At 37.6% G+C, this 12,221-nt stretch overlaps 1 protein-coding gene across 3 annotated transcripts in view; it reads right to left on the bottom strand.

The window, feature by feature from the left end:
• The window catches only part of SPEN (spen family transcriptional repressor), a 91,844-nt gene that overhangs the window by 14,392 nt on the left and 65,231 nt on the right, over nucleotides 1-12,221 (bottom strand). For all 3 annotated transcript variants that reach the window (XM_084962852.1, XM_021095393.2, XM_084962851.1), the window contains 5 exons: nucleotides 9,276-9,427; nucleotides 6,332-6,457; nucleotides 5,872-5,985; nucleotides 3,433-3,546; nucleotides 760-860 (listed from right to left, as the gene is read on the bottom strand). In XM_084962852.1, coding sequence (XP_084818978.1) covers nucleotides 760-860; nucleotides 3,433-3,546; nucleotides 5,872-5,985; nucleotides 6,332-6,457; nucleotides 9,276-9,427 — 607 coding nt within the window. The remainder of the gene's footprint in view (nucleotides 1-759; nucleotides 861-3,432; nucleotides 3,547-5,871; nucleotides 5,986-6,331; nucleotides 6,458-9,275; nucleotides 9,428-12,221) is intronic.

Raw genomic sequence — 12,221 nt, 5'->3', positions numbered from 1 at the left:
AGAGGGACCTTTGGACAAACAGCTTCATTATACGCTGAAGCTTTGGACAAAGAGCTTCATCATATTCCATTTTCAAATGTGATCAACTGGTGACATTGCCAGGATGTTTTAATATATTTGGTCTAAAAAAGAATCAACAGTTTGGGGCAATCTTACACTATAGAGATAGCTTAAGATCGTGAGACCTTAAATGATTTTGAACTGTAATGTTTCACACAAGTAGCAGAAAAAATATCAAATACTTCATTACAATGAAAATATTAACATGGAGAAGGTTTCCTTTTTACACAGCTAAAGTTACCAATTTATATAAACTTTGGCTTACTGATTCACAATTTTTTTTGTCTTTTTAGGGCCATACACACAGCATACAGAGGTTTCCGGCTAGGGGTCTAATCAGAGCCACAGCTGCTGACCTATGCCACAGCAACACCAGATTCGAGCCGTGTCTGTGACCTACACCGCAGCTCATGGCAATGCTAGATCCCTGACCCACTGAGCGAGGCCTGGGATCTAACCTGCGTCCTCATAGATACAGGTTTCTGCTGAGCCACGACGGGAACTCCTGAAATATCAATTTAAATAAAGCTCTTGATAGTCTTTTGAAAGGTTTATTTTTTCAAATTCATTCTATGGCCTCATGCATGATGACAACGTGGATGTTGTCATTACTAAATATACAGGGCATTTAACAGTTTCTAAATTTTATGTATTAGAAATTTTAAAATCAAGCCATGCTAATATTTTTTAAATACATACCTTCTTTCTGCTAACATTTCATAAAAATCTCTGATATCTTGACCAGATTTTTCCATACAGTGGTAAAATGCCAGCTGACTTTCCCGATTTGCAAAATCCACCTAAAAAAAAAAAAAAAATAGCAGTTGTTTAATGCAAGTTTCATGCCTTAATGATGAAAAATGTTATCAAATTTGAAAATCTGATAATCCCAATCTTCCCAATATAGTCTTCTGGATAAATTTCAAGAAAGAGTAACTTATCTCATTTAAGGAAAACAGTCTACATAACTAAAACTATATTTTGTTAACATCAAATTGCTCTCAAATTCTACAGAAATCTTGATAGTGGTAATTTAAAGTCCCAAGCCTTTAACAATCCGGCGTTGCCGTGAGCTGTGGTGTAGGTTGCAGACGCGGCTCGGATCCCGCGTTGCTGTGGCTCTGGCGTAGGCCGGTGGCTACAGCTCCGATTCAACCCCTAGCCTGGGAACCTCCATATGCCGCGGAAGCGGCCCAAGAGATAGCAACAACAACAACAACAACAACAAAAGACAAAAAAAAAAAAGACAAAAGATAAAGTCCCAAGCCTCAACAAATTTAAGAGTAGAGATTATTTCAAGCATCTTTACTGACCACAACACCATGAAACTAGAAATAAGCCAAAGAAAAAGAAATGAGGGGGAAAAAAAGATCACATGGAGACCAAATAACATGCTACTAAAAAACCAGGAGTTCCCTGATGGCCTAGAGGTTAAGGATCCAGCACTGTCACTGCTGTGGCCTGGGGTCACTGCTGTGGTGCACATTAAATCCCTGACGTGGGAACTTCCACATGCCATAGGTGCGGCCAAAAATTAAATAAATAAAAAAATAAGAGGAGTTCCCATCGTGGCGCAGGGGAAACAAATCTGACTAGGAACCATGAAGTTGCAGGTTCGATCCCTGGCCTTGCTCAGTGAGTTAAGGATCAAGCGTTGCTGTGAGGTCGAAGATGCAGCTCAGATCCTGCGTTGCTGTGGTTGTGGCATAGGCAGGCAGCTGTAGCTCTGATTGCACCACTAGCCTGGGAACCTCCATATGCAGAAGGTATGGCCCTAAAAAGAAAGAAAAAAAAAAAAAAAAAAAAAAAGGGAGAGAATACTACAAATGATTATGTGCCAAAAATTCAAAACCTACAAGAAATGAACAACGTTCTAAAAACATACAGCCCACCTAAAATGAATCAGGAGGAAATAGATAACTTGAACAATCACTAGAAGTGAAATAGAAGTCTGAAATTAAAGAACTCCTACAGAACAGACTTGCGGTTGCCAAGGGGACGGGAGTGAGATGGATTGGGAGTCTGATGTTAATAGATGCAAACTATTAGATTTAGAATGGATAGACAATCAGGTCCTCCTGTATAGCACAGGGCTATATCAATTTCCTGGCACAGGCCATAATGGAAAATATTTTTAAAAAAGAGAATGTGGAGTTCCCGTCGTGGCGCAGTGGTTAACGAATCCGACTAGGAACCATGAGGTTGCAGGTTCGGTCCCTGCCCTTGCTCAGTGGGTTAACGATCCGGCGTTGCCGTGAGCTGTGGTGTAGGTTGCAGATGCGGCTTGGATCCCGCGTTGCTGTGGCTCTGACATAGGCCAGTGGCTACAGCTCCGATTCAACCCCTAGCCGGGGAACCTCCATATGCCGTGGGAGCAGCCCAAGAAATAGCAAAAAGACCAAAAAAAAAAAAAAAAAAAAAGGGAAAGAAAGAAAGTTGATAAAGGCAAAAAAAAAAAATCCCTCTATACAAACAAAAGCGTAAGACTTGATGGTTTAACTGGGGAATTCTACCAAACATACAAAGAACTTAAACTGATCCTTCTCAAACTCTTTCAAAAGACTGAAGAAGGAAGGAACACTCCCAAAGATATTCTATGTATAAAGAATCATCATTACCCTGATACTAAAACCAGACAAGATACTACCAAAAAAGAAAATTACAGGCTAAAGTTCCAGAACACAATCCTGAAGAAGTAGAAAAAGCAAAATGGAAAACTGGAACATACCTATTAGGATTCTAGGTTGTCAATTGGATAACTGACAGCTGTCAATTAGATAAGACCAACTAAATCCAGTAATCTGCTGTGCATAAATTTGCTGGAACCACAGTTAGGACATAAAATAAAATATGGAAGAACACAAACCTTATTCATAGCCAGGCCTCAGTCACTAAAGCATAATACCCATTTTCTATCAATATACTGAAAGACTGATTTCAATCTAGTTACTAAGTACACAAATTCCTTTGAACTACCACGAACAAAAGTGTTTAAAGGAAAACATCAGACAAAAGATCATGAGGAGGAAAGAAGATAAAGAGAGGATCATTCCAAAAGCTGGACTGACTGACACTTGGAGCTAGTGGGTGTGCACATACCCACAGGTGATTGTGGGCTACATGTGAGTACCAGGTACCCGGGATGCAGAAAAGCACACTTCCTTGAATGAGAGGATTTGGGGGGAAAGTTCTATAGCCAATGGTTTAGAACATCCTGTGCCCTTAAGTAGCCAAATATACAAACTGCAATATTCCCCTTAAAAAATGAGGACATATGCTGCATGTGCTGTAAACAAACAAAACACTGATTATCAAGAAGTTGGGATCTGAACATGATTTTGTTTTGCTTCTGTTTAAAGTCATTCTGCATACCTTAATTTTATTCCCACCAATTTTCCTCCCCTTGGTCTCTTTTACAGCTGCTTGTGCATATTCAATTTCATTGTAGAGAACCAAGGCCATGCCTTTTAATCGATCAAATACCACCTGTAAAAAACAAAAAACAAAACAAAAAACCATAAGAGCCTCATCCACTAGACTTAGCATCGGTCCTAATAAAATCCTAAGTCATAAATACACTGACAAAAAAAAATTTTTTTTATTCTAGAAAATGTTTAAGGCTTTCCCTGATGATGCACGTTACAGTGAAAACACAATAAAATGTGTAGGGACTGTTTAGAATTGTGAATGTTGTAGCTTGAAGTATATTATGCCTTTATCTTGTTTTTAGCATTTTACTTTATTTTCCATGTTGACTGAGTGCTGTACTGTATTTAAGTACGCACTCTTCTAGTTATAGCTCAAAAAAAACCAATACCCTTGAAAGAGAGGGAAAAAATGTAAAGAGTACTTAATGAACAGTAAATTTCATATTGTATGTCAACTATACTTGAATTAAAAACTTTTAAAAAGCCAGTTCCCACTGGCTCAGTGGTTAACAGACCTGACTAGCATCCATGAGGATGCATGTTCAATCCTGGCCTCACTCAGTGAGCTAAGGATCTGGCGTTGCCATGAACTGTGGTGTACGTAGCAGACACAGCTCAGATCTTGCATTGCTGTGGCTCTGGCATAGGCTGGCGGCTACAGCTCCAATTCAACCCCTAGCCTGGGAACCTCCACATGCCAGCAGTGTGGCCCTAAAAGACAAAAAAAAAAAAAAAAAGATTTTAAAAAGAAAAAACTAGGAGTTCCCATTGTGGCGCAGTAGAAATGAATCTGACTAGGAACCATGAGGTTTCGGGTTTGATCCCTGACCTCGCTCAGTGGGTTAAGGATCCGGCGTTGCTGCAAGCTGTGGTGTAAGTCGCAGATGCAGCCTGGATCTGGTGTTACTGTGGCTCTGGCGTAGGCCGGCAGCTGTAGCTCGGATTAGACCCCTAGCCTGGGAACCTCCACATGCCAGCAGTGTGGCCCTAAAAGACAAAAAAGGACAAAAGACAAAAAAAAAAAAAAAAAAAAAAAAAAAAAAAGAAAAGAAAAGAAAAGAAAAGAAAAAACTATACTATAGCAAAGGAAAAAAAAGAAAAAAGTTTTGGCATTCTCCTGTGGCAGGCATAGTGAGTTAAAGGATCCTGTGCGGTCATTGCTTGGGTTGCTGTTGTGGTGCAGGTTTGATCCCTGGCCCAAGAATTTCCACATGCCACGTGTGCAGCCAAAAAAAAAAAAAAAAAAAAAAATTTTTTTTGGTGAATTTTGGTTATGAATAGCACTATGTCTTAAAGCTGCTAGATTTTTTAATTTATACTAATAGCCTTTTTGTTTTGTTTTGTTTTTTAGGACCGCACCCACAGCATAAGGAAGTTCCCAGGATAGGGGTCAAATCAGAGATACAGCACCGGTCTACACCACAGCCACAGCTACGCGGGATCTGCAACCTACACCAGGGATCAGATCACAGCAAAGCCAGATCCTTAACCCACTGAGCAAGGCCAGAGATTGAACCCACATCCTCATGGATACCAGTCAGATTCATTTCTGATGTGCCACAACAGGAACTCCATATACTAAGAGCCTTTAAGATGTGTTTCTCCAAACAACAGAAGCTACATTTAAGAAATGTCAGAGCTTCCCCTGTGGCATACTGGATTAAGAATCTGACTGCAGCAGAGGTGTGAGTTCAATCCTGGTGGGTTAAAGGATCTGGCACTGTTGCCACAGCTGTGGCTCAAGTCGCAGCTGTGGCTTAGATTCAGTCCCTAGCCTGGGAACTTCCATATGCCGTGGGTGGGGCTATTTAAAAAAAAAAAAAGAAGGAAACATCAGTTACGCAACACACCACAGTGTAAATCTAGTTTCAAAAGGTTAAAAACTTGACCTTCACATCATGGAATGGGGTACAGAGACCCGTTTGCTGTTATGTTTGTAAGTGTATTACACAACAAACATTGTTTAGATGAATAATCTATTGTGTGAGTGTCCCTTTAAAGTCATCGTCATTTTTTTAAAAAAATCAAATCATATTACATATTAGTGTGAACGTGAATAATTACATAATTAGACTGTCTAATTTTTTTAGACAGTCTAATTTTAACGTGAGATAAAATTATAGCAATCCCTAAGAAACATTCTACTTAACAGCATTATGCAGATTAGTTCCAAAATTAATCATCTCGGTCGGTTCTAGATAGTTTTTCAAAATATTCACTCATATCATAAGCTAAGAGATGCAAATGCTCTTCCACACCAAACTTTGGAAAAGAGAATTTTAATGTATGAGTTACTAAAGAAAAAGTCAGCACTAGAAATTGAGACTGAAAAGACAAAATACCAAGAAAGAGAGCCAGAGATAACTTTAAACCTTCCACCTACCTTTACCACAGGTCCATAACGGCAGAAATGTCGTGTTAAATACTGATCTGACACATTTGAAGAAAGCCCATCTAACCACACACAGTTTGTGGGCATGCTCTTTCCAAAACCCAGCTGAATATGAAAGGTAAAAACATCTATTAGTTAAGTCACCAATTATTCAACAACAAAATTCTCAGAAAACTTGTCTTCTGTAGGAATCTTATCAAACCAACATCGTAAGTGGAAACCATCACGTAAAATCAAACAGAAATGTACACAGAGGTTATCCTGCCCGGCTAAGCGAGTATTAATTCAGATATAGTATAACAGGATGAGGATGCAGGGAAATTTATCACCATGAAGTTATCTAACTATACTATTAAAATGTGAACTAATCAGATATATGCACAAATAACTCCAAATCTTTAAAAAAGGCAAGTATTAACAATGGCACAATAACTTATGCGAGTTCCTTTACCTTGAGGCGGTTATTTCCAAGGTATTCCCCATCCATCTTCTTAATAGCCTTACAAACACTGGCAATATCACAGTATTGCAAGAATGCATACTGAGGAACTCCATTTACTTTCTTAATATCAATATCCTGAAAAAAGCCAATGTATACCACTTGGTGATATGCCAATAAGGAAATAAATCATTATAAACCACGTCCATAGGAGCTATATATTTCTCAAAACAGTTTTATTCGTGAAAACCATTTTCTTAGTTACAATTATATATTCTTAATGCAACTGTAGATTAATAGTATAAAAAAACCATTCACAGCATTTGTTGTCACAAACCACGAAACCCTTCTCATGTGAAGAAGCTCCTTGCAGAAAAGCAACTGCAATGCAACTCAAAACTCAAGTTAAATCCACAATACCTGTGATAAGAGAAATTTATGTTATGAAAAAAAGGTAGCCTGTTTAACAAAAACCTAAGAAATAATTCCCTTCTGCAATACTTAAAGTCCTTATGAGGAGCAAACCATTTAAAATATAGTATCTGGGAAGAGTAAGATTGATAAAGAAATCAAGTTTTCAAAAGTGATTTAAAATATTCAATCCTATATTGAAGACTCATTTTACCAGTATATTTAACTGAATTAAGCCTAGTTTGGTAATAATCTCTCTTACCTAGAATAAATGGATTACATGAATATGCGAATTATTTTGCGAAGATCCATCAGAATACCATCCCTGGAGTAAAGAAACGCTCTACGAAGGGATACCTCCGTCTCTTTGGAATGCTCAAAACCTGTAGCCACATCTGATACTGCAGTCCTGCCTACTTAGAGGAGGTAGTGAAAAAAACCTGGCTTACACATGAAAATGGTCCAGAGAAACCAGACACTTGGATGGCAAAACTTGTATTTAAACAATAATGAGCTGGGCCATATACTGCAGATTATGTATTGTGATTATCTAAACCTCCTTAAAGGTCACAAGTCAATAATCAAAACCTGAAACAGAGCAAAATGAGTAATGCATTTAAAGAGCTGTTTGATGGGTCCTTTAAAAAACATTATATGCCAAATGCTTCTAAGTAATGGTAAATAGGAGCTGTTTTCATCATTACATAGAATGTGATAACCCAGGATAACTCCATTTGAGAGAAATGTTTCCAAAGAATACTGGTGGGTAGACTCACTAAATAGGTTCTTCTGGTTCTAGCAAAATCTGTTATCGATAAGCAGGAGACCATGTTCCCAAAATTTGTATGTCATCAAAATAGTGACCACCATGAACAATTGCATACATAGTAAGATTACGGTTTTCAAACAGAATACTGACATGTCCACCTTACTGACAGGCATAGCCCTTAGAAGATAAAAATTATCCCATTTATAGGAACATTGGTGAAGAAAATGTATCCATATGCCCAAATACAACTCTTTATATTCCTCTAAAATTTACAGCAGCAGCTACATTCAAATAAAAGTACGACTGAAAGTTTTATCAATTCACAGACACGTGAATGCCAAAGAGCAAAAAATAACAAATCATGGTCTAAAGACCAAAGAAGCTGAAGCCCAGATAGGTAATTGAGCGTCTAGGCACTCATCCAGATAAGCAGTAGGGGTGACATTAAGAGTATATGCTGTTCTCACAAAAACAAGATAACTCAGAAAAATCAAAATAACTGAAAAAGAAAGATGAATGTTTTGCTGGTATATTTCTCTAAACATAGAGCTTCTCTGTTTTTTCTTCACTTCTACCAACCACTTCAATCTCTTGCTCCCAGCCTCTCTAAGATGAAGTTTAGATCAGCCACAAGCACAAATGTTTTATTCACAAGACTAGATTATTTCATTTAAAAAAATAAGGATCTTTTGCTTAGAGCATTAGTGTATAAATAAGGATGGATAAATGGATGGACAAATAGACATCACACACACACACACACACACACACACACACACTAAAAGATTAACAATAACTATTTCTACCCAAAACATTTTTTTTAGTCTCTAAAGTCCAATACACTACAGTACCTTCTTCATTGTCAGTAATACAGAGAAAATCTAGGAAAACAAAAACTAATTTCCCTATTTTTTCAAACATGTCTTATCTTATATATCTTAAGGGTACAAAGCTGCAACCAAACTATTTCCACTATAAACGGATTCGAGTTTTTTAAGTCATGGGGAATAGAAAAATCCTTTTATTCTTTAACAGTGACTTGCATAATTTAAAAAAAATGATTCTAATTAAAATTTCAAAATAGAGCTGGGTTTCCAGCATGGCATCCACATTTTAGTAATCCCCAAGATACTTCTGATGTGCATTCTGATAAATAATCATACATTAATCTTTTGTTTCTTTCTTACAAACATTTTTTCTCTCCAGATTTTCCTTTCAATCCACACGACTGAAGACAGTATTAATATAGCACCCGATGCGCAAAGATAAGAAAAATGGCAAGAAAAATATATGAAAACAAAATTATCTATTAATTTATTATTTATTAATTTTTTATTTTATTTTATTTTTTGTCTTTTCTAGGGCTGCACCCGTGGCATATGGAGGTTCCCAGGCTAGGGGTCTAATCAGAGCTGGAGCCACTGGCCTATGGCCAGAGCCACAGCAATGCAGGATCCAAGCCTTGTCTACGACCTACACCCCAGCTCCCGGCAACGATAGATCCTTAACCCAATGAGCGAGGCCAGGGATCAAACCCGCAACCTCATGGTTCCTAGTCGGATTCCTTAACCACTGAGCCAACGACAGGAACTCCTATTATATATTTTTAAATACACACATAAAGCAGTGGGTTTTTCCAGATCACGTTTTAGTAGGAGTTAAGGGCAAGTGAGAAAAATATTCATTACACCATCTAAATATCATTTTTCCAATATATAATCTGTACTATGGTTTATGTTTTATGACAAAAAAAAGAAAAAAAAAAAAAACACATACCACAATTTCTCCAAAGCGCTGGAAGATGTTGCGAAGATCATGATAAGTAGTGGTTTTTTCAAGGTTACCAATGAAGAGGGTTCTTGTTGCTTTGGGGTGAAATTCATCTATCCTTTCATCCAAAGGGCGAAATTCATTTTCACTTTCTGTTTCTGTAAGTGGGATAGGGACAGAGTGTTTTAATATGTATTCATATATCATGGGAAAAATCTACAAATAAGAAATTAAATCTCTGAAATATTGGGCTAAATATTCCTAATCTGAAAAATTATACACACTATCAGAAATAGCTCCAAAGCAAAAGAGGAATACAAAGGCTAAAGAAACTTGTCCAAGAAATTAAGGGAAAGTTAACACTTTGATCTTTAAAATAGAAAAGTAGATCTGAGCTGCGTCTGTGACCTATACCACAGCTCACAGCAACGCCAGATCCTTCACCCACTGAGTGAGGCCAGGGATCGAACCTGCATCCTCATGGATGCCAGTTGGGTTCATTAACTGCTGAGCTATGACAGGAAGTCCCTAAACGACGCTTAAGGTTTCCATTTCTTATGATCCATTTCTATGATCAAAAGTTCGACGTCTAATTCAATTATAGGTGTTCTCTGAAGCTCCATTAATTAACTTGGTTTAGGGCAGGGACATTCAACATTTTCTTTTTTCTTTCCTTTTCTTTTTTTTTTTTTTTTTTTTTTTTGCCATGCCCATGGCATGTGGAAGTTCTCGGGCCAGGGATCAAACTTGAGCCACAGCAATGACAACATCAAGTCCTTCACTACCAGGGCACCAGAAAACTCCCAACACTTTCTTAATAAAAATTATCAAGCCTGTATGTTCTCTCTCTTTTTACTGAGAAACAAAGCCATCCAAAAAAGTTAATATTTAATCAACTTGGCTGAAACAAACTGTTAGTACCGCCACCAAAACATTACTGATGTCAAAGACAACATTGGTATTAAAAAGACTCTATTTCTGAACTCGAGTGAACTCAGCCAGAATACATCTCACTCCTGACTCCAGTTTATTTCAGCTTAATTTTACTTGTGTCAGCAAAGAGTACGTACTTTCAGTAACATGGACCCATAAACTTCCCAGGGCTCATACATCTGACTCCATATTTTCAGCCTATTTCAAGGGAGTTTATCTCATTTTAAGCTCAACTAGGTGTTCTTAAAACTAATAGAGGGTACATACTTAGGAATATTTCATTTAAAGGAAAAAAAAGAAAAAAATAATTAGGACTCATCTTGAGATTTGTACTTCAAAAAAATCAAAACAATAAAGCATGATTTGCAACCATTTAAATCTGTAATGACTTCATTTCCACCGAATAAATAGCTCAGTAAAAATTTCAAAACTGGAAATTCAGTTTGGGAGGGGGGGTGTCTTTTCCACCTGTAATAATCTATTTACACTTCATGACCAGTGTTAAGTCTTAATGTCTACACATCATTGAAAAAACAATTTTAGTTTTCTAGTGAATTTTTCTGAGGTCCTAAAAGCGTTTTGTTTCCTTTGGTTGTGATGATTGCTGTACACCAATACGTGTAATAAAATTTATTAAGTAATTTAAAAAAAGAAAAAATGATTTTATCCTACAATTTCAGTTTTAGGAGACTGTAATGCTGTGCACAGGAGCAAAAAAGCACAATCTTAGGAGCCATATCTATCTGCAAAGTTGGGCTTCTTGGATTTGGATCTTTTTTTTAATTCCATGAGGTCCTTGACCTAAAGAAGCAATCGGCTCCATAAATTTCAATGTAAAACATTTATAACAACTATCCAACAGCATAATTCCAATGAAGTCTCCATACTCAGTTTTCAAATATCCCATTAAACTGGAGTTCCCACTGCAGCTCAGTAAGTTAAGGACCTGATGTTGTTCCTGTGAGGGTGTTGGGTTCAATCCCTGGCTTTGCTTGGTGGGTCGAGGATCTGTCATTGCCACAAGCTGCAGTGTAGGTTGCAGATGTGGCTTGGATCCAGTGCTGCTGTGGTGTAGGCCTGCAGCTGCAGTTTCAATTTGACCCCTAGCCCAGGATCTTCCATAAGCAACAGGAGCAGTCTAAAAAGGAAAAAAAAAAAAAAAAACAAAAAACATTAAACCACTATTTCAGGAGTTCTCCTGTGGCACAGGAGGTTAACAATCTAGCGATGTCACTGCAACAGCCTGGGTTGCTGCTGTGGTGCAGGTTCAATCCCTGGCCTGGGAACTTCCACATGCCACTAGCATGGCCAAAAAAAATGAGAAAAAAGAAACTGCTTTCCAGTTACATTGGCTTTCAACATGGGGAACAGCCAAAAACAAAACAAAACTGGTTATTTCAATGCTGCTGCATATGGAAAAATTACCTTCCATTTTCCTATGCCTGAACAAATTAAACATCTTAAAATCTTCAGTGGCAGGTAGTTAAAACCAATTAACACCCTGGATGCTAACTAATTAGATAAAAATGCTTTTTTACAGAAACAATCTCAATCTAACTCCATTACCTGGAGATTAGAAGGTCATCTATTGATAATGCCCCTGAATTAGATCCTCACCAGTCAAAAATTATATATGGCTCTAAAACCTTCCATAGATTATATGACATTCCTAAATATCATTCCTGGGAGTTCCCATGGTGGCTCAGCAGTAATGAACCCAATTAGTATGCATGAGAACACAGATTTGATCCCTGGCCTTGCTCAGTAGGTTAAGGATCCAGCATTGCCATGAGCTATAGTGTAGGATCCCAAGTTGCTATGGTGTGGTGTTGGCCAGGAGGTATAGCTCTGATTTAACCCCTAGCCTGAGAACTTCCATAGTCACAGATTCAGCCCTAAAGAGACCAAAACAAAAACAAAACAAAACAAAAAACAAAAAAAAAAAAACCCTCCTGAGTTTGCTCTTAGCCCAGTAAGTTAAGGCAATACATCTCAAACTTCACAGAGTAGGGAATGTAT

The sequence above is a fragment of the Sus scrofa genome, chromosome 6, assembly GCF_054392235.1.
Source record: "Sus scrofa isolate SSC_HxYL_T2T_F1_AM1 chromosome 6, Sscrofa_HxYL_maternal_Yorkshire_Landrace_v2.0, whole genome shotgun sequence".
Lineage (NCBI taxonomy): Eukaryota > Metazoa > Chordata > Mammalia > Artiodactyla > Suidae > Sus > Sus scrofa.
This window is presented reverse-complemented; position numbering and strand designations above follow the sequence as displayed.